This window comes from Elephantulus edwardii, unplaced genomic scaffold (genome assembly GCF_000299155.1).
Source record: "Elephantulus edwardii isolate Elephantulus edwardi_28Jun2011 unplaced genomic scaffold, EleEdw1.0 scaffold00494, whole genome shotgun sequence".
Taxonomy (NCBI): domain Eukaryota; kingdom Metazoa; phylum Chordata; class Mammalia; order Macroscelidea; family Macroscelididae; genus Elephantulus; species Elephantulus edwardii.
The window spans coordinates 168,599-189,700 of NW_006400244.1; the positions used below are offsets into that span (position 1 = coordinate 168,599).

General features: G+C 41.1%; 1 protein-coding gene and 1 gene segment (V, D, J or C); one reads left to right on the plus strand and one right to left on the minus strand.

Moving 5' to 3' along the window:
• The window catches only part of LOC102846660, a 20,766-nt gene extending 3,001 nt beyond the window's left edge, over window positions 1-17,765 (plus strand). The window contains 1 exon segment of the V gene segment in view: window positions 17,491-17,765. Coding sequence covers window positions 17,491-17,765 — 275 coding nt within the window.
• A 957-nt stretch (window positions 17,766-18,722) lies between these two features.
• On the minus strand, window positions 18,723-20,168 carry LOC102847064 (cell cycle progression protein 1-like). Its single transcript, XM_006903020.1, has 2 exons — window positions 19,574-20,168; window positions 18,723-19,297 (listed from the first exon to the last, which is right to left on the minus strand). Exons 1-2 carry the CDS (start codon window positions 20,166-20,168, stop codon window positions 18,723-18,725), a joined length of 1,170 nt encoding a protein of 389 aa, XP_006903082.1.
• Window positions 20,169-21,102: the final 934 nt, after the last annotated feature.

The following is a 21,102-nucleotide window of genomic DNA, read 5'->3' on the forward strand; positions in this document are numbered from 1 at the left end:
GTCAACCATTTTGAGTAATACTGCATGAGTTCCTTGTTTTTTAATGCAGCATAGTATTCCATTGTGCGAATATACCACAGCTTCTCTAGCCATTGGTTTGTTGATGGGCACTTAGGTTGTTTCCAACTCCTTGCTATTGTGAAGAAAGCTGCAATAAACATGTGTGTGCATATATCTGCTTGGGTGTCAGTTATGGTCAAGAGCCAGTTCTTGAAAAAAGACATCATGCTGGGGAAGGTAGAGGGTTATAGAAAGAGATGAAAACCCCCAACAAGACAGATTGGGACAGTGACTGTAACAAGGGCTGGAGCATCTAAGAGACCGTGAGGATGACACAGGCTAGGGCAAGGTTCAGATCTGTTGTTCATAGGCTTGCTCTGAGTTGTAATCCATTTGGCAGCAATTAGTAATATCGTACCCATGGTGAACATCCTTTCTGGTCAAAGAGATGCGACGCCAGCAACTTAACAGCGACACCCTGATAGGGGTAAGCACGACGGAGATACATCACTCAGGAAGGGTCAGAGAGTCAGTCCAGATCAATTTTATTGGGGACTTCAGCTCACTTATATACAACCAGGTAAACAGAAAGACAGAATAGGGTGGGCTTATGGACATGGGACATGCGTATTGGTTAGGAGAACTTCAGCCTCGTGTGGACCACTCCCAGCTCAACAGATGCGACAGCTGTCTTCCCAGGAGGCTGAGGTTTCTCAAGCTGGTACAGCCAAACACAAGGGAGCTTTCTCTACCCCATATTAAAGGTCGTTAGGAGGCTTGCACTTATCTGGAGCTTAGGTGATCTGTCCTGACCAGAGGTCTTCCCCTCCTCCCCAACATTCCGTAACAATGCCCCACGTTACTGATAATTCTTCACCATGAAAGACACAAATGAGAAAACACTTAAGGTTTGGGTTTTACAATTTTCTTTATGTTTTGCAGATTTTTATTTTTCTTTTAAAAAAAATGAGTAATAGTTTTCAAAGTACCAGAAAAATATGTCCTCCTATTGTTTTAAGCCTATCTTACTATAAACTTAAAAGCATGCATCATGTACCCTATAGGACCCAATCATGTGTTCTGCATATATGATATTCACTCATCCCTGTAGTTTCCCACACTAGGATATCTGCTATTTAACGCTACTACTTGTGTTCAAAGGGAGCACTGGTGGCTTAGCAGTAAAGAATCATGCTTTGGCTATACAAAGTGACCTGGTTCAAATTCACCAGCTTCTCGGGACAATCTTCTTCTGTGTGATTTACTGCCACTGAAAACCACCTGGAGCATCAGCTATGAGTCAGCTCTGATTCTATACACAGCAACAACAATTGTCTTCCAAGCATGATCTTATTTGGTTCCTGTTTCCACTCTATAAGAAATTCCTCTTCCTCCTTGTCCAATATAGTTGTTGTTGTGTGCCGTTAAGCTGATTGTGACTCATAACAACCCTATGCGCAATAACTCTGAATCATGCTCTTTCCTGAGCCAATCTCACCATCTCCGACACACCTGCCCCCACTACTACTGTCAATGTATTCATTCATCTCAACCCTTCCAAGCATGATGTCTTTCTCCAAGGACTAGTCCTTCCTAGCCACATGCCCAAAGTATGTGAGATAATTTAAAAACAAAAAAAAATCTTTGCCTCCAGGAAGCAACCTGGTTTCATCCTCTCCAGAAGAGACCTGTTTGTTCTCATGGCAGTCCATGGTTTGTTTAATACTTTTCACCACAACTCAAAGGCATCAATTCTTTTTCTGTCATCTTTATTCATTTTCTAGCTCTCTGTATAGCAAGTAATTGCAAAGACCATGGCCTAGATCAGGCATACCTTAGCTTATAGACTGATATCGTTTCTCTTTAACACTCTGGAGAGGTCCCTGACAACTGACTTTCCCAATGCAATTCATCTTTTGACTTACTGGTTGCTGGTGCCAAGAGTGTTAATTGTGAAAGCAGGCAAACTGAAACTGTTAACAGTCCCAATCTCTTCTCCAGATATCATGGCGCTGCTATTTGATCCAGTGGTGAGAATCTTTGTTTTCTTGCTGTTGAACTTCAATCCATATTGAAGACCGAAGTCCTTGGCCTTCTGCAGCAAACGTTTCAGGTCCTCCTCAGTTTCAGCAACCAAGGTCATGTCATATGCATAATGCAGGTGGTTGATGAGTCTTCCTCCAATCCTGATGCCACATTCCTCCTTATAAAGTCCAGCCTTCAAATGATCTGCTTAGCATATAGATTGAAAATATAGGGAGACAGAAAGCATCCCTGACACACTTCTTTCCTGATTTCGAACCATGCAGTGTCTTCTTGATCTCTTCTGCTAGATTTCACATGAGCACAATCAGGTGTCCTGGAATTGCCACTCTCAGTGTTAGGCACAATTTGTTCTGATCCACAGTCAAATACCTTTGCAAAGTCACTGAAATACAGATAGACATCTCTCTAGTACTCTCTTCTTTCAGCCAAGATTTATCTGACTTTGGCTATGGTCTCTTTTAAATCCAGCTGTGTTTCTGGTAGTTTTCTGTTGATGTACTGTTCCAGTCATTTCTTAATAATCTTCAACAGGATTTTGTTTGCGTGTGATATTAGTGATATTGTTTGACAATTTCCTTACTCTGTTGGATCACCTTTCTTTGGAATGAGAATAAACACAGATCAAGACAAGTATTTGTCCTCCAGATTTCTTGGCACAACCTAGTGAGCACGTCCAGACCTTCATCCGTCTGTTGAAATATATGAATTGGTATTCCATCAATTCTTGGGGTCTTGTATTATGCCAGTTCCTTCAGAGCAACTTGAACTTCCTACTTCATCACCATTGCCTCTTGATCATATGTTGTTCCTTGATACTCTTTTGTGTCAGCCAGTTCTTTCTGGAATAGCAACTCTGTGTACTCCTTCCATCTTCTTTTAATGCTTCTTAGATTATACAACATTCTGTGCATAGCATCCTTAAGTATTGCTGCTCAAGGCTTGAGTTTGTTTTTAAATTCCTTCAGTTTAAGAAATGTTAAGCAAGTTCATCCCTTTTGATTCTCTGACTCCAGCTCTTTCTTTGCACATTTCATTATAATGCTTTGTTTTATCTTCCCGAGCTGCCCTTTGGAATATTCTGTTCAGTTTCTTAACTTGCTGCTTTCTTCCCTTTGCTTTGTCCTCTCATCTTTCTAGTGCAATATTGAATCTCTTCTGACACCCATCTTGGTCTTTTCTATCTCTTCTGGTTTTGTAATGACTTTTTGCATTCTTCATGGGTGATATTCTTTATATCCTCCCACAGCTCATCTGGTGATCATTCATTAGTGTTCAGAGCCTCAAACCTGTTCCTGAGATGGTTTTTATATTCAGGTGACTCGAGGTCAAAATTTGGTTCTTGTAGATTTGTTTTGATTTTTGTTAGCTTCAGTTTGAACTTACATGTTAGTTGTGTAGGCCTGTTCCACAATCAGCACCAGCCCTAGTTTTTGCTTTCTTTTCTTTAGCTTCTCCAACGACCCTTTCCACAGATGTAGTCAATCTGATAGTAGCAGCCTAATAGCAAAAAGTTGTGCTGCAATCCCAAAGGCATGCAGTTTAAGACCACCAGCTACTTTGCGGGAGAAGGGTGGGCAATCTACTGCTGTGTGATTAACTCCTCCTGAAAACCCATTGAAGGGTCAGCTGTGGATCAGTTCCGACTCTATGATACACAACAAAAACAACAATCGATCTGATTCCTGTGTAGATTGTCAGGTGAGATCCATGTATTGAGTCGCTGTTTTTGTTTCTTATAAAAGGTATTTGTAATGAATAAATCATTGAATGCACAAAATTCTGTTATTCTAAATTCAGCCTCATTTCTGTCTCTGTCTCCAAGTCTATATTTTCTAACTACTTCTGATCCTTCTTCTTTCGTTGTTTCCAATTTTTGCCTTCTAGTCATCCATTATTACTATTAATGGATGTCGGTTGCATATTCAGTCAATTTCTTATTGCAGAAGTTGGTAAAAATCTAAATTCATTCTCTTTGGCTCCGGTTGTTGATGCATATACTTGAATGATGATGGTATTAATACATCCTCTTTGTATGTGTATGGATATTATCCTGTTGCTCATAACATTGTATTTAAAGATGGATCTTGAAATAGTCTGTTGTTGTTGTTGTGTACTGTCGAGTTGGATCTGACTGGCACAGGAGGAGATTGCCTCATTCTTCAGTGGAGCACCTGGTGGATTTGAACCACACACCTTAAGGATTGAAGCCCAGCTTCTTGCCACTAGAACACCTTTTAAATTATGAAAGTGACTCCATATTTCCTTTTCATTTCTGGAGTAGTAGATCATGTGATTGATTAAAAAATGCCACGTGCCAATACATCTCATCTCACCAAGGCCTAGTCTATCAGTATTTATGCATTCATCTCTTCCTTAATTTATACATCTGATTTTCCTACACTTATATTTCTCACATTCCACCTTCAATTATTAGTGTTCTCACATTCCACCTTCAATTATTAGTGTTTGCATGAAACTGTTCCTCCTCATTTGTGTTTCCCACAGATAACCTTTCAGTGCCCTATCTGCTAGTTGAATCTAAGTGCACAGGGCTTTTGAAGGCCTGCTGTTTCAGAAGTGGATTTGCAGTCCTTCCCCCTATGATTATTGTTATGTGCTGTCTAGCTGAATACAACTCATACCAACCCTATGAACAACAGATCTGAACCTTGTCCTATCCTGTGTCATCTTCACATGTCCTGACAGACTAGAGCCCATTGTGACAGTCATCTCATCAATCCACCTGCTTGAGGATCTTCCTCTCTTTTGCCAACCCTCCATCATTCCAAGCATCACATCACTCTCCGAGGAATAGCTCCTTCTGGCAATATGCCTGAAATATGTGAGGCAACGCCTCATCATCCTTGCCTCCAAAGAGCAATCTGTCTGCACTCTCTCCAAGACACACTTGTTTGCTCGTTTGGCTGTCCATGGGACGTTCAGTGCTCTTTTCTAACACAGCAGCTCAAAGGCATCAATTCTTCCTCTGTCAACCCTACACACTGCTAATCTCTCAGGTGCACAGCAAGTTACTGGAAAGACCACATCTGAACCAGATGTACCTTAGTCTTCAAATTGACATCATTACTCCTCAATAATTTTAAGAGATCTTGGACTTTCCCAATGCAATATGTCTCCTATTTTCTGACTGCTGGGTGTTAATTGTGGATCCAAGAAAGATGAAGTTGTTAACAGATTCAATCTCTTCTCCATCTGTCATAATGTTGCCTATAGGCATTGAGATTTAATCCATATTGAAGACTGTATTCTTTGATCTTCTGCAACAAGTTTTTCAAGTCCTCCTAACTTTGAGCAAGCAAGTTTGTGTCATCTTCATAACACAGGTTATTGATGGGTCTCCCTCCAATCCTGATGCCACGTTCTTCTTCATAGATTCCAGCTTTTTGAATAATTTGCTCAGCACACAGATTTAATAGGTGTGAAAAGAGAATACAACTGTAATGTGTTCCCTTCTTAATTATTTTTTATTAATTTTAATGAAAGTTTACAGAGACTTAGGGTTTCCAGTCATTTGTTGTTGCACTTTTCTCCCTGCCCACCCTCTCCTCCCTATTCATTCTCCTTGAAAATGAAAACACTTTCATTGTTATGCAATCCCTCTCCCCAAGTCCACTCCACTATGCAGCCTTCATTCTGGACTCCTGTAATGATAATAATACCTAATCATACATCGCTTTTAAACAGTTCTCTCCTTCATCTGTTTCAATGAAGTATACATCATTCCTCCCCTCCTTTTCTGTCTTCCCTTTACAACAGTGACCCTATATAATATTTGTCCTTTTGTGACTGAGATATTTCAGTCAGCATATGTCCTCCAGGGTCATTCATTTTGCATAATATATCATGAGTTCCTTGTTTTTCAATGCAGCATAGTATTCCATTGTATGAATATACCAGAGCTTCTCTATCCATTCATTTGTTGATGGGCACTTAGAATTGTGAACAATTGTGAACAAAGCCACAATAAACATGGGTGTGCATACTCCCTTCTTAATTTTAAACCATATGATATTCCTCTCCTCTCTTCATACAAGATCCTCCTGGTCTAGGTATAGGTTTTGCATAAGTACAATTAAGTGTTCTGGGACTCCCATTCCTCTCAAAGTCAGCACAACTTATCAAGTGCATTTGACCACACAGTCAAATGCCTTTGCATAGTCAATAAAGCACATACAGACATTCTTTTGGTATTGTTTACTGTTTGCCAGGATCCATCTGACATTAGCGATGATATCCCTAGTCCCATAGCCTATCTAAATCCTGCTTGAACTTCTGGCAGTTTCCTATTGATGTACTGTCCTAGCCATTTTTGAATGATCTTCAGTAGTATTTTGCTTGCGTGCAATAGTAATTATATTATTTTATAGTCTTCAGTAGTATTTTGCTTGCATGCAATAGTAATTATATTATTTGATAGTCTCCATATTCTGTTGGATCACCTTTTTGGGAATGGAAACAAATATGAACCTCTTCCAATCTGTTAGGCAAATAGCTGTCCTCTAAATTTCCTGCATAGACTGGTGAGTGCATCCAAGGCTGCATTTGTTAATTGAAACAAGGTAATTGGTTTCCTGTTGATTCCTGGGGCCTTATTTTTTGGTCATTGCCTACCAGGCAGCTCCCCTTTCCTACTTCATTGCTATTGGCTCCTGCTCATATTGCTCCTGAAATTTTTTAGTGTTGATAAGTTCTTTTCAGTACAGTGATTCTATATATTCCCTCCATCTTCTTTTGATGCTTTTTGGGTCATCTACTATTTGCCCATAGCATTTTTCAATATTGCTCCTCAAGGTTTAAATTTGTTTTCCCATTTTCTCAGCTTGAGAAATGCAGAGCGAGTTCTTCTCTTTTTATTCTCCAATTCCAGCTCTCTTCACATTCCATTATAATTCTTTGTTTTGTCTACTCAAGAGGCCCTTAAAATCTTCTGTTCAGCTCTTTTATTTAGACGTTTCCCCTTTGTTTTGGCTTCTTGACTCTCTATTGCCATTTTTAGATTCTCTTCTGAAACTCATTTGATACCTTCTTTATGGTTAGTATCCTTGATGTTAGTATCCACACTTATCCTATTTCAATCATTGCTGTTTAATGCTTCAAACCTATTCCTAAGATGATCAAAATTGGATGAAATAAATCTAAGATCATAACTTGGTTCCTGTGGACTTATTTTCATTTACTTCAGCCTCAATTTGAACTTGCAGATGAGTAACTGATATAGTCTGACCCACAGTCCACCCCGGCCTAGTTTTGACTGCTGATAATGAGCTTCACCAACAATTTCTTCCACAGAAGTAGTCAATCTGATTTCTACGAAGCCATCAGTTGAGATCCAAGTGTAAAGGTGCTAAAATATCTTTTAAAAGGTTGTTGTAATAAATAAGTAATTGTAAATACAAAATTCATTCATTCAATTTCCAGCCTCACTTGTGTCACCGAGCCCATATTTTCCAACTTCATTCCCTCTTCACTGTTTCCAGCTTTTACATTCCAGATACCAATTACCATCAATGCATCTTTAAAAAAAGACAACTGATTTATTTACAAAGGTTTAATGCATTGTTTGTCACAAAAGACCCTTTCCATTTCCATCATTCCCCCATCAAATTGTGTGACCCTGTAATTAACACCCCACCTTCCCATCCATCCTCACCCCTCTCAGCAATGCATCTTGATTGCATGTTGGTCAATTTCAGCTGCAAGATTTGGCAAAAATTCTCAATTTTTCTTCTTTGGATCTAGATGTAGGAGCATATATTTGAATAATAGTCACGTTAACAATTCTTCCTTGTACACATACAAGGTATATTTGTAAATTGTTTTTATTTCATTAACAATCAGGTATAAAGCAATCAGTATAAACTGACAAGTCATTTTTACTTAAATAACAATTAGATGTAGACTAGAAGCCTCTTGTTTAAACCAATCAGGACCCAGTGGGTGGACCTTTGTGATTAAAAGTTAGCGGGGTTCTGCCTAAGAGTCTCCAGTTTGGAGCCTCCAATTTGAAACAGTTGGATTCTGGAAAGTAAGTTGTTTTGATTTAATTAACAATCAGGTGTAAACTATTTGATAGGTTTTTATTTTTTTAACAATCAGGTGTAAATTTTTTGGCATTTATCATTTAAAAGTAAGCCTGAGAGACTGGTCTGCAGACTAATTTGCTATTAGAGTTACAAACTAAATGGCAGTTTGTTGTGTTTGGTGAGAACATCATTCTAAGTGGTATAGCACTTGTCTGTCAGTTTGCTGTACTGAGGTAACTGGTGGGTTGCTGTGGTACTATGCCATAAGGGCTACTCTTGGTGAACAGATTTTAGTAGAGCTCCCAAATTAAGACAGACTAGGAAGCAGGATTGACTATCCACTTCTCAAATAACAGGTCTTGAAAACCTTATGAACAGTAAGGAACGCAGAAACTTACAGTAGTATAGTGGAAGAGCCCAGATGATAAGTCAGTTGAAATAAGGGAAAACAAAGAGTTTAATAATAGGAACATGGAATATATGTAGCTTGAAAGCTTGAAACCTGGAAATTGTAAAACATTACATGAACACACGAATATCAACATACTAGGCAATAGTGAGATGAAATGGACTAGATTTGGCCACTTTGAATAAAATAATTATATGATATGCTGGGATGAAAAGCAAGGAGAATGGTGTTGCATTCATAGTCAAAAAGTCAACTTCAGATTCTATTGTGAAATACAATCCTTATTCCTAGTCTGACTTAACTTGGATGCTCAGCTATAAAACAATCTCTGACAGACAGAATTTTAACCAAAAGAGCTGATAAAAGACCATTTCACGTTACATAGCTAACAGATTCATTGTTGGTACCCTCTTCTCCTTCTGCGCACATCTCATAGTCCAGTCTCTTCTCCCTGCCCACCAGCATCCTCTTCCATTCTCTCACCATGCCCACCACTACCTCTCTCCACCCCAGCTAACCCCAATATGATGGCTCAGGCCTCTGGCCTCTTCTGTCTGCTCATTATCTCTCTATTCCCCAGTGATGTTGGTGCTCTTATCAGGGATAGGATGAGACAAGATAGGGTGACACAAGGACAGATTGACCCAGCTGGGTACAGATTTATGGCCCAGGCTGGGCACAGATTCATTATCTGGGCCAGGTGCAGATTCATTGTCCGGTGTCTAGCATAGTAGAAATACTCAGTCTGAGACTTTAAATTACTTTCTAAGACAATTACCTTTGGGCTTTATCAATTCTACTTTTACATAAGGTATGCTTTCATTGTCAAATACCTGAAACCCACCCAGAGAAGCACCCATCAGTTTGGGTATTTCTTCTGGACTTGACACCACATGAGCATGTTCCCTTCAATCTTGGTCTCATCACTCCCCAGTGGGACTACTGAGCTGAGAAAGACACACAAGGGAGGCTGCTATGGAGTTCGTTTTAGAGACACACCCACTGGCTTTCTTGGTCCAGGATAAACTCTGACTCCATCTAGAACATCACCTCAAGTTCCCAGGTTATTGGGCCTGCTGCTGCCTTCAAACTCCCCCCAAGTCAACCTGCCCATTATTAGTCCCTCTCTCCTTGCTCTAATTGAAACAAAAATTTTTTTGTCCTGGAGTCTAGGGTCTTTTCTCAGTTTTCTCTGATTTTTCCCAAACTCCAAGGACTCAGGCCTTCTGTTTTGTCCACTAGGAACAGCAACACCCACCACCAGGGCTATATAGGAGGACTCAGAAGTGGTGGCTGTGAACTCCATAACCAACAAGCTGGAAATGTGACCACATGGGGAATGGCAAATAAATAAATATCTTTGTGATCACTGAGTAGAGATGACAGGACTTAGGGTTTCTACCAACAGTAAAGGAGAATTATATTGAGAAGAGAGATTCAATTGTCACTTGAATTAATGACCTCAGGGAGATGAAAAGACAGGTGAGGTCACTGTGAATTATTATCAAAAGGACCCTTTTCCTGAGGACAGGGGCCTGCTCTTGGCATCATTTTGTCTGAGTAAGGCCTGAATGGGTGCTTACTACAGTTGAGAGTCTCTTGATGTTGAGCATTTTCTGGACTCATGAACCACCTCCTCACACCCTACAGTTTGAATAACTGCACCTCGCTGATCAAGTTCACTTGTGGTGGATCCAGCTCCTTTTGGGTTATATTTGATCAATGGATTCCGGATTCTATTCTTCGAGCTCAGGAGTAATCCCTGGACACCACCAACAGGTACCTCCTCCCCTCTCCATAGCCATGGCTGCAAACATGGGGAAGGGTCCCAGAAGGTGGACTTTGTCACCACCTAACCAGAACGATGTCTGACACAAGGCCTCTAGCACCAAATCATTTGGAGTTTTCAAACTCTCTCATGTTCTCTAAATGTAACCACAAATTTAATAATATACACATGATTCCACTAAGTCCACATATAGGAATATGAACAATTATCCCTTGTTTTGGTGGTTGTTGTTGTTGTTGTTGTTAAGTGCCATCGAGTCACAGGCAACTCATAGGGACCCTATGAAGGAGAATCCTCGACGCTTGGATGTCTTTCATCCTCTCTCCAGGTTCAAAGGGTTTTCAGAGCCAAGCTATTATGGAAGTGGATGCCACTCCTCCTTCCAAGCTTGTTTTAATCGGGGAGCTCCACCCCACTCTCTGTTCGCATTGGGTAACCAACCATTAACGCATTTGATACATCAGTGTCACAGTGTTCAGCCTCACAGCAACCACAAGTGACCGCGGTATGGCAACTTGTACACCAGGGCTGTATGACCTAGAGGAATGTCTCTACTCAGTGTTACTGAAACATAAAGATACTTACCTAAATATATCAAGTATTGTGTAATAAATAAACCAGAATGGAAGCGTTATCAAGTAATAACCCCATCCAAGCAGTCCCCTTGGTTGTGGTCTTGAGACAACATAGCTGTAGATCCTGTGGTCTGCTGTATTAACCTGCAGGGGTTAGGAAGGAGGTGGGCTTGTTTGGGTATCGTGTGCTAATGTCTTCAACTTGAGTTGTGGGTTGAATCCTCAAGAGAAGCAAAATGCATGAAGTTGATCTATTGCAAGAAAGAGTTATTTCATAGAAAAGTTCCAGGTCAGGGAATCAGCAGGCAGGCTCACACTTCTCCTAACTCATGTGGTTTTATTGTCAGGTTAGAGGAAACAGTACTGCTTGGAGAAGATGAAGAAAAGATCAACAAGCTGGCTGCTGTCTGTGCTTCAAGGAATCATAGGGTGATCAGTAAAAGTAAGATCTCCCTTTGGACCAATGTCACCATGTCACTTCATCTTGTTAGGGGTCTTCCTCTCCTTTGCTGACCCACTAACTTTCCAAGTATGATGTCCCTTTCCAGGGAATAGCCTCACCTGACTAACTCATGTTCAAAGTATGAAAGATAAAGCTTGTCCATTCTCCTCCAAGGAGAAATCTGGCTATACTTTTTCAAGACAAATATGTTTATTCTTTTGGCAGATCACAAGATATTCAGTACTTTTCTCCAACAGCACAGCTCGAAGAAATCAATTCTTTTGTCATCCTTATTCATTGTCCAGCTATCTGATGCATAGTGTGGAAGTAGGACTAGGTTTTTTTATCAGGCTCCAAAATGTTCAAGGACAGAACATGCATAATCCAGGACTAAAACAAACACCTGCTTGCAGACTAAGAATGGACAGAAGAGACTATAGGCCTAAAATAACCACAATAACTACAGAACATTTCTGCAGGACACAATAAAAGACCTAAGGAAATGGGGAAATGTGTCCTGTTCATGGATAGGAAGACTCAATATTGTAAAAAATTACAGTCCTACTAAAAGTAATGTACATATTCAATGCAATCCCAATACAGATACCAAATTCATTTTTCAAAGAGTTCGAAAGGGAAATTGTCAAGTTTATTTGGAGAGGCAAGAGAACTCAAATAAGCAAAGCACTTTAGATAAACAAAAATGAAGAGGGAGACATAGCACTTCCTGTTCTCAAAACCCACTATATAGCAGGAATAACCAAAACAGCATGGTGCTGGTACAATGACAGGCACATAGACCAATGGAACAGAATTGAGAACCCAGAAATAGACCCTGCTATCTATGGTCAACTGATACTTGACAAGGAAATCAAATCCAAAAAAGATATCAAATGGGGAAATAAAAACTTCTTCAACAAATGGTGTTAGTAAAACTGGACTGCAAGCTGAAAAAATCTGAAACAGGATTCACATCTCACCCCATACACAAAAATCACCTCAAGGGGGATAAGAGACTTGGAATTAAAGCCCAAAACCATAACATTCATAAGAGACAAACTGGGATCAAGCTTAGAAGCCCTAGTGTATGGTGTAAAGTGACAGCCAAATACAACCAGAAATATATAATCTGAACAGGATAAAATTGATGAATGGGATCTTCTAAAGATTAAATCCCTGTGTTCATCAAAAATGTTTTTCCAACAGGTTGAAAAGAAAATCTACAGACTGGGAACAAACATTTGGCAATACCATCCCAGACAAGAGTCTCATAATGAAAGTTTATAGAATACTCCTGGGCCTCCACAAGAAAAAGACTGCTAACCCAATTACAAAATGGGCAAAAGACATGCAAAGAATTTTCAAAGGATGATATTCAAATGGCCAACAGACATATGAAGAAATGCACCGAATCACTGGCAATAAGAAAGATGCAAATCAAAAACACAATGAGATAGCATCTCACTGCAATAGCAGTGGCAAAATTTAACAGGACAGCAAGTAATAAATGTTGGAGAGAATGTAATGAGATAGGAACTCTGTTACATTGTTGATGGTTTTGTAAAATGGTACAACCACTCTGGAAGGCTGTTTGGTGCCTCCTCAAAAAGCTAAACACAGAAATTCCATATGACCCAGCTACTCCATTACCTGGAGTATACCCCAAGAAAATGAGAACCGAAGCTCAAACAGCAACTTGTACACCAATGTTCACCGCAGCATTATTCAACATCACAAGAACATGGAAACAGCCCAGATGTCCAACCACAAATGAATAAATTGAGAAGTTGGGGTACATTCATACAATGGAATACTACACAGCACACAGGAGCAATCATTTAGTAAATTACTACCTAACTTGGGAGGGACTGGGGAGCATTATGCTGAGTGAACTAACTCAGTCCCACAAGGACAAATACTGTATAAAACCATTATTGTAGAAAAAGTATGAGGAGCCAATGTGGGGGAAGGGTGGAAATAGAGGGTTGAGGATGGGGGTGGCTAGAGAGCTAATCATAGGGTTGCACAATTCCATGGATGGGTGGGGTGAAGGAAAGGAGAAGGATCTTTTGTGAAAAACAATGTATTCAAATTTTGTAAAAAAATCAGAATAAAATTTAAAAATAAATTAATTCATTAAATAACCAAATAACCACACTTGACCATCTGATCTCTCTAAGACAGAAACTAGCAACACCTAGTGAGCTCAGAACACTAAGACTTATGTAATTAGAAAAGATGTTATCTCTGGCCATCACTCCACAGGTCTTAGCTCAGGACACAGTGTGTACTGAGAGAAGTTGACTCAGAGTTGTGGGCTGAGGACCCAGACTGAGGGTGACATTCAGGCTCCACCCTTCCTCTCTGGATCCCCAGGGTTGAGGTTTCTCTGCAGCCACACAGCTCTGTCCAGGCAACCCTGAGCTCTGCTGATTTGCCTAAGTGAAGGCTCTTCAGAAACAGAACAAGGCCCAGGGGAGACCAGATCCAACATGCTCACAGAAGCATATCGTTGAGTGTTATCACCATGACCTGGACCCCTCTCTTCTTCTTCACCTTCATTGTTCATAGCACAGGTGCTGCCGTCAGTTATCTGCTATGCAATCCCAGACAGGCTTGGTCTGACTCTGAACTCAGAGAACCAGCCTGCAGGGGACAGTGGGGCTTATGGAGCTAGAGCACCAGGGGCATCACACTCATCCAACGGAGACCTGTCCTTCATCCAAGGGTTCCTTCCTCTGGACCCTGTGGTGGGAGCAGAAGAGAGATTGGCCCTGTGGGTCCACAGATTCTCTGAGTTCAAAGGAAGGTGGACGTCCTAGGATTGAGCCCTTCAGCTGTAACTCTCTTCTGCAGGCCCTACAAACTCCTGTGAGCTGACTCAGGCATCCTCAGTGTCAGTGGATCTGGGACAGGTGGCCAGCATCACTTGGGAAAACAGCATTAGAAGTAAAAGTACTCATTAGTACCAGCAAATGCTAGGCCAGGAGCCTATTGGTCATGAGCTATGATGACCAGTGGCCCTCCAGCATCGCTGACTGATTCTCTGGTGCTAACTCAGGGAATATGGCCACCCTGACCATCAGCAGGACCCAGGCTGAGAATGAGGCTATTACTGTCAAGTATGGGACAGCAGTGCAAGTAACAGTGACATAGGCAGATGGGGAAGTGAGACAGAAAAACATTCCCACCACGCCTGATTCACCTAGTCTCACTCCTGGGTCTCACTGAGCAGGACAGATTTTTACTGTGCATAGACCTTTCTAGTCCTGTTGTGGTTGTTAGGTGTATGATTCGCAATGACATTATGAACAACAGGTGTGAACCCAGTCCTATCCTGTGCCATCCTTTTTCTGACACACTTAAGCCCATTTCTGCAGTCACTGTGTCAATCTATCTCATTGAAGCGTCTTCCTCTCTTTCGCTGACGCTCCACCTTTCCGAGTTTCAGCCTGTATTTTCTGGACACACAGAAAAAACTTCCTGTGTCTTTAAGTTCTAGCATAATCCAGAGTCAATGGAGCAGGTCTTTCTATCACCTCAAGCTCCCTAAAGACCGCAGACTCCACCAAACTCAATGCTAATTCCAACTCATAGCAACCTTGTGGGACAGAATGAACTGTCTCATTGAACTTTCAATAACTATTAGTCTTTACAGAAAGGTAGTGTCACATCTTATTTGTTTGGAACATCTGATGACATCAAATCCATTAAATCCACCACAGCTGAATGTTTTAATCATTGTGTCACCAGGTATCCTTTTCTAAAGACCCAAGACTGGAAATCCAACAGTGATACCTAAGGCAGAGTTCACCCTGATCGACTCTCAAAAGGTGGTCAGGGGGTGTTAACACTCATAAGAGATGGCATGAAACCCCTTTGAGACATGTCATAAAGGAAGGAAACATCTAGAATTGGATTGTATTCTTGAGATTACAAGCAGCACAGCTTGAGGCCAAGCCCTGTGATATCATTAAAAGCTAAGGCCTCAGTTACATGTTAGGCACAAGAATAGCAGCAAACACTAAGAGGACATTAGTATTAGAGGTGAGGCCAGTGACCTGGACTCAGACTGTGGAATGTCCTTCAGATGCCCCCAAGGACAGCCATCAGGACCTCCAAGGAGACTTCAGTTCCCCTTAAGCCTCAGACAAAGACCTCTGACTTCATTCTTTGATTTTTTTTTCTCTTGGCCAGTCCAATCACCTGGCTGAAGAAGATTGTAATGCATCAGATCTTCATTGTTCCTCTTTTAGAGTCTTTATCTCTGTCAATATCATCTTCTTTTCCAAGTACAATGTCTTTTTACAAGAACTGGCACCAACTGACAAGTGCAAAGTATGTGAGATGAAGTTTCACGATCCCAGCCTCTAAGGAACAAACTGATTATTCTTCCTCCAAGAAAGATCTGTTTGTTCTTTTGGAAGTCCATGGTGCAGTTGTAAAAAATTTTCTTTTCTTGATGGTAAGGGATAATCCACATTGAAGGCTGTAATCTTTGATCTTCGGTTAACATTTTAATTCTTCTTTACCTTGTCACCAGGGGGCAGCAGAGATCACAGACTCGGAGACAGGGGTCCAGGACAGCAGCCGGATCATTTCCCAGGATCCCAATCAGCAATCAGGGTTCTCACTGTGACCTCAGATCTGGAGAAAGATGTCCTCACTGGAGTATATTCCTTGTTACTGCTCCTGTATCTGTCGGATCTAGCTCTCAGACACTACCTTCCTCTAAACATAGGTTGAGGGACCTATGACTGACTATCAGCCTAGATCAGACATGAAACTTTATCATGGACCCAAAGACTGTCTTCTTCGACACAAAATCCTCTTTAAGCTCTCCCTACTGAGAAACTACATGACTTGCTGTATAACTGCTCTCCATGGTCTCTAGAAGCTTCTCCCGTACCCACATCTCTGGTTTCTTAAAATTTCTCTTCATTACTGGGGTTTCCAGTGCCTGGCACACACACTGCTGTCATTTCTACCATTTTATTGAAGTTTGATTTGATGCTTCTCCCAGCACCTGAGGGTATCTCACAACACAATCACAGGAGGTGAGTGCAATGTGTGATTGTCTCTCATCATCTCCTACAGCAAGCCTGTCTTTCAGGTCATCAACCTTTCCTGGTCTGACTGCACCCTGAGGACAGCAGGACAAAACACCTGTCACCAGCCACCACAGGGCAGAGATTGACAGGGAGCACCTTATCTTCCTCAGGGTCGTCTGTGACTGCACTGCTGCCTGTCAGATGGGTGGAAACTTGCACCCCTCTGAGCTCCAGGATGCAGTGGGTCCTCGAACAGAAGAGGGAATGTCACAATGAAAGAGATAGAACTAGTTTTATCATTAGATTTTTCCAAAATTTTCAAGGCGAGAACACATCTCATCCTGAAATAGAATGAACACTTCCAAGCAGTCTCAGAATGGGCAGAGTAAGACCCTGCAGGTCTAGAACAAGTACAACATCCAAACAGCGATGATATGGTCACTCCGGGACAGGCCCCAGAATCACATAATGGGCACAGGGTTTGTGTCTTATGTAGTTAGAAAAGATGTCATCTCAGGACAATAGTTCACTCAGGTGCTACCTCAGGACATAGTGTGGACATGGAGAGGTTGGCATGGGGGAGGTCCCTGGACTGAATATGACATGCAGGCCCCACCCTCCCTTTCTGGTCTCCAAAGCTTTGATTTCACACAGCGCCTTCCAAGCAGCTCTGAGCACTCCAGATTTGCATAACTGAAGGCTCTTCAACAAGATGATAACAGGGCCCAGGAGAGACCATACCCAGCATCCTCTCAGAATCAGGCCTATGCATATCATCACCAGGAACTGGACCCCTCTTTTCTTTACCATCTTTGCTTCTGCACAGATGCTGCCCCCAGTTGTCCCCTATTGCCACCTCAGGTCCCTGGACATGCCTGATCTGACTCTGAGCTCAGAGGCACCACATGCAGGAAGCAGCTGTGCTCTTGGGGCTGGAGCCCTGGGACATCACCTTTGTCCAGTGCAGGGCTGTCCTTCATTAAAGGGCTCCCTCCTCCAGCTTATCCTCAGGACCCTGTGGTGGGGACAGAAGGGAGAGGGCCCTGTGGGTTCACAGATGTCCTGAGTTCAGGGGAGGGTGGACCCCTGGGGTTGAGCCCCTCAGCTGTAACCTAACACTCCTCTCTCTTGCAGGCCCTGCAGCCTCTTATGAGCTGACTCAGGCACCCTCAGTGTCAGTGGGACAGACAACCAGCATCACCCGTCAGGGAGACAAACTTGGAGATAAATATGTTCACTGGTACCAGCAGAAGCCAGGCCAGTCCCCTGTACTGGTCATCTACGAGGATAGCAAGTGGCCTTCAGGGATCCCTGAGCTCTTCTCTGGAAATAACTCAGGCAACATGGCCAACCTGACCATCAGCAGAGCCCAGGCTGAGGATGAGGCCAACTATTTTATTGTAGTTTAGGTGCTGCTTACAATGACACAGGTAGATAGGGAAGTGAGACAGAAACCGGCCCAGCATGCCTGGCTCACTGATTCTCTCCTCCAGGTCTCACCGAGCAGGGAAGACCTTCATCCTGCTCTAGAATTTTCTATTCCTGCTTCAGTCTTTATTCTCATAATACACAGAAACAATTCCCAGTTGTTTTCTATATACTTGTTTCTGTAACAATCACAGTTGTTTCTATACAATCTAAACAATTATACAATTCTAAACAACTCCCAGTTGTTTCTCTACAATCTATATCTATATACTTCAGCACATCCCAAGTCACGAGCAGTTCCTTCTTTTTTTTTAACATAAAACATATTTTTTATTGCTTTGTATGGATTTATTAAAAAATAAAACATTCTGAAAGACAGAAAAAAGTTTTCTACACTTATTTTTTCTACCTAGTCTTATTCTGTAAGTTTATCCCCCATGGTTACCCTGTCAGTATATAAGATGTTGGTGACATAGCTTCAAGTAATACACAAGCCACTACACTATGGCAGAATAACAGTGCAAGTAGCATATGATTAAGAACTGTTGGTGTAATAGAAGTTCAAGTGGTACTGAAGGCATTAATAAAAAACAAGGAATTGACAGATCAACAGTTGAGATTCTACAGAAAATGGATGTAAACTTCAAAGGCCTTACTTGTCTTTACCAAGAAATTTGGGAGATAGCTGCCTGGCCTATCAACAGGAATAGATCCATATCTGTGCACAGCTGTTAGTCTATCAATATCTTGTTTTTTAATTAAAAATTCAAATAAAGAGAAATAAAAATATTTATTTCTTGAAATACATTGGTAAATTGAGTAATTTACATTGTGTCATTAATGGAGACACAATGGTCATTATCAAATTGAGTGTGTCACTAACCACTCATCACAAATCTGAAAATAATGTAAAAACAACATGATGAGAAGTCATGATTCTAAAAAAGAATTGAAAAATAAAATGCAGTCATTATGATGTATTTGTAAACGTTGGAACAAGGAAATCTATTTTGGTGCTTTTGTGTTGTCGCCTTGTATTGTGGGTATAAATGCGCTCGATAAACTGTTCTTGATTTTTTAGCTGCTGCTTCTTTTGGAGCACCATATCTTTTCTTTCTCTTTTCAAAGTTATTTTTGATGGTAACTTTGAAATGTCTAAAAGTAGATTTAACGGAATCTGAAAATTTTTTCAGATTTTCTTTCACTGCTTCTTTAGCCTGTCTAATTTTTTCTTTATGATGCCTCACAAATTCTTTGGCTGAATTTTTCACTGCATCAAATGTTTCTTTTACTGAACCCAAAAATGTTTCCTTTGACTTCTTTTGTGCCCTCTGGTTTCCCCTGCTCCCTTTCTTATTTCCATCCGTTTCTTGTTTTCCAATTTGATCTTTTGCCTCAACATACAGTCTTTCCCACAGATCTGAACGCTGCTGTTCGAAGATTAGCTTCCGCTCCAGCTCAGTGAGTCTTTCCCGTAAGGTTTCTATTTCCTTTTTTTCAGTCAGTACATTTTCTGTAGCAAGGGACTTTTGCTGACTTTCAAAAGACATTTTCTCTTCTTCGGTAAGGGTCCAACACCTAGCAAGGTTTTCCTTCAATGACTTATCTATAAAAGACTCCTGTCCTTGCTGACATTGGGAAATATAATCCTTCATATCACTTAATTTATCTTCATGGTTTTTGACCAACTATTGATGTCTCAGAACCTGAACTGTACCATAGATATCCCCAAATCCCATGCTGATGGCAATCACCAAAGCAAGTATGACACATATATTAAGACCATTACTGAAATGGTGCTTATCCAAGTTCTCCTTGCAAGGTTCAGGCTCCTGTTCAGCAGACGGTTCCTCTTCAGCAGGACTGGGCTGATAACCAATTTCATCACTACGTGATTCATCATCATTATGTTGAGATGAAAATGCAATTTCTGACTGACAGAGTGTATACTGGCTGCTAAAGGAAGAAGCCATGTGAAAGGTTTCTGAGCTCTCTGCTTCTTCAACAATTACAGCTTCTTCCTGAATTCCAACTTCTTCTAACTTAGGTGGCTCAAGGGTAACAATATCAGAATCATCACTGACAGTTCCAAAGTAGATAATGTCTTCAAATGGTGTTTCTTCCTCTTCTTCAACTGCTGACTTGGTTTCTTCCACAGCTGGATGAGCAATTTCTCCCATCACCATTGTGTTCCTCTGGCTGTTTACACCTGACAAAACTTGAACTTCCTCATGCTCAAAAAACGAACCTTCTAGAACAAGCAGCCCATTATCACTGGCTACACCATGTTCAGAATTCACCATCTCAATATCAGATCCCTCATAACTGATGACAGTCCAATCACAAGATGAATCACTGTCACTGTAATTGGAATCTTCAGCCATTTTTCAGGTATCTCCGCCAGAATGCGCTGTCTTGGTGGTGGAGAGCACAGCTCGAGCAGTTCCTTCTATCACTTCCAGCTCCATAAAGATCTCTAGACTCCATTCAACTCACTGACAATTTTAAATCGTGAGAACCATGTAGGTGGAAATTTTCTGACTCAGGATTTTCAAGGTTATCAATCTTCAGGAAGACACATTTTTCTTACTTGGGGCAACTCATGACTTCAATCCATTAATCCTTCCATCACAGCTGAAAGCTTTAATCACTGTGCCACCAAGGCTTGTCTTCTAAAGCCTGAAAACTGGAAATTCAACACTAAGGCAGCCCACCCTGATAGACTCTCAAAGGGTGGTGGGAAATGTTAGCAGAAATAAGAAACAGCAAAGGGCCATGTGAGATATGTCATTAAGGAAGGAATATCTAGAAATGGGTCACATATATGATAGTAGCACAGACCAAGGCCAGGCTTTGTGACATCATAATGTACCTGAGCCCTCAATTAAAGGTTAGGCACAGAGATAACAGCAACAATTTCCAAAGATATCAGTCCCTTACAACCAGGTATGTCCAACGAACTGGACTCAGAGAGCTGAATGCCCATCAGATGCCCCCCAGGACAGCCATGAGGACCTCCAAGAAGCCTTCAGTTCCACTTAAGTCTCAGAAAAAGAATTCTGATTTTATTTCTTGATATTTACTCCTAGTCACACCTTACTCCACTTTTCCAGTATAACTGCATAAATGAACTTGGTTGTAATTTGTTCCTCCCTGATGATCATCTTCATCTCTTTAGGCACCTCTCTTCTTTTTCAAGCACTATGTCTTTTTCCAAGGACTGGTGCCTTCTGACAAACCAAAGTGTGTGAGATGATGTTTCATTATTCTAGCCTCTGAATAGAAACTTGGTTCTACTTATTTAAGATAGATATGTTT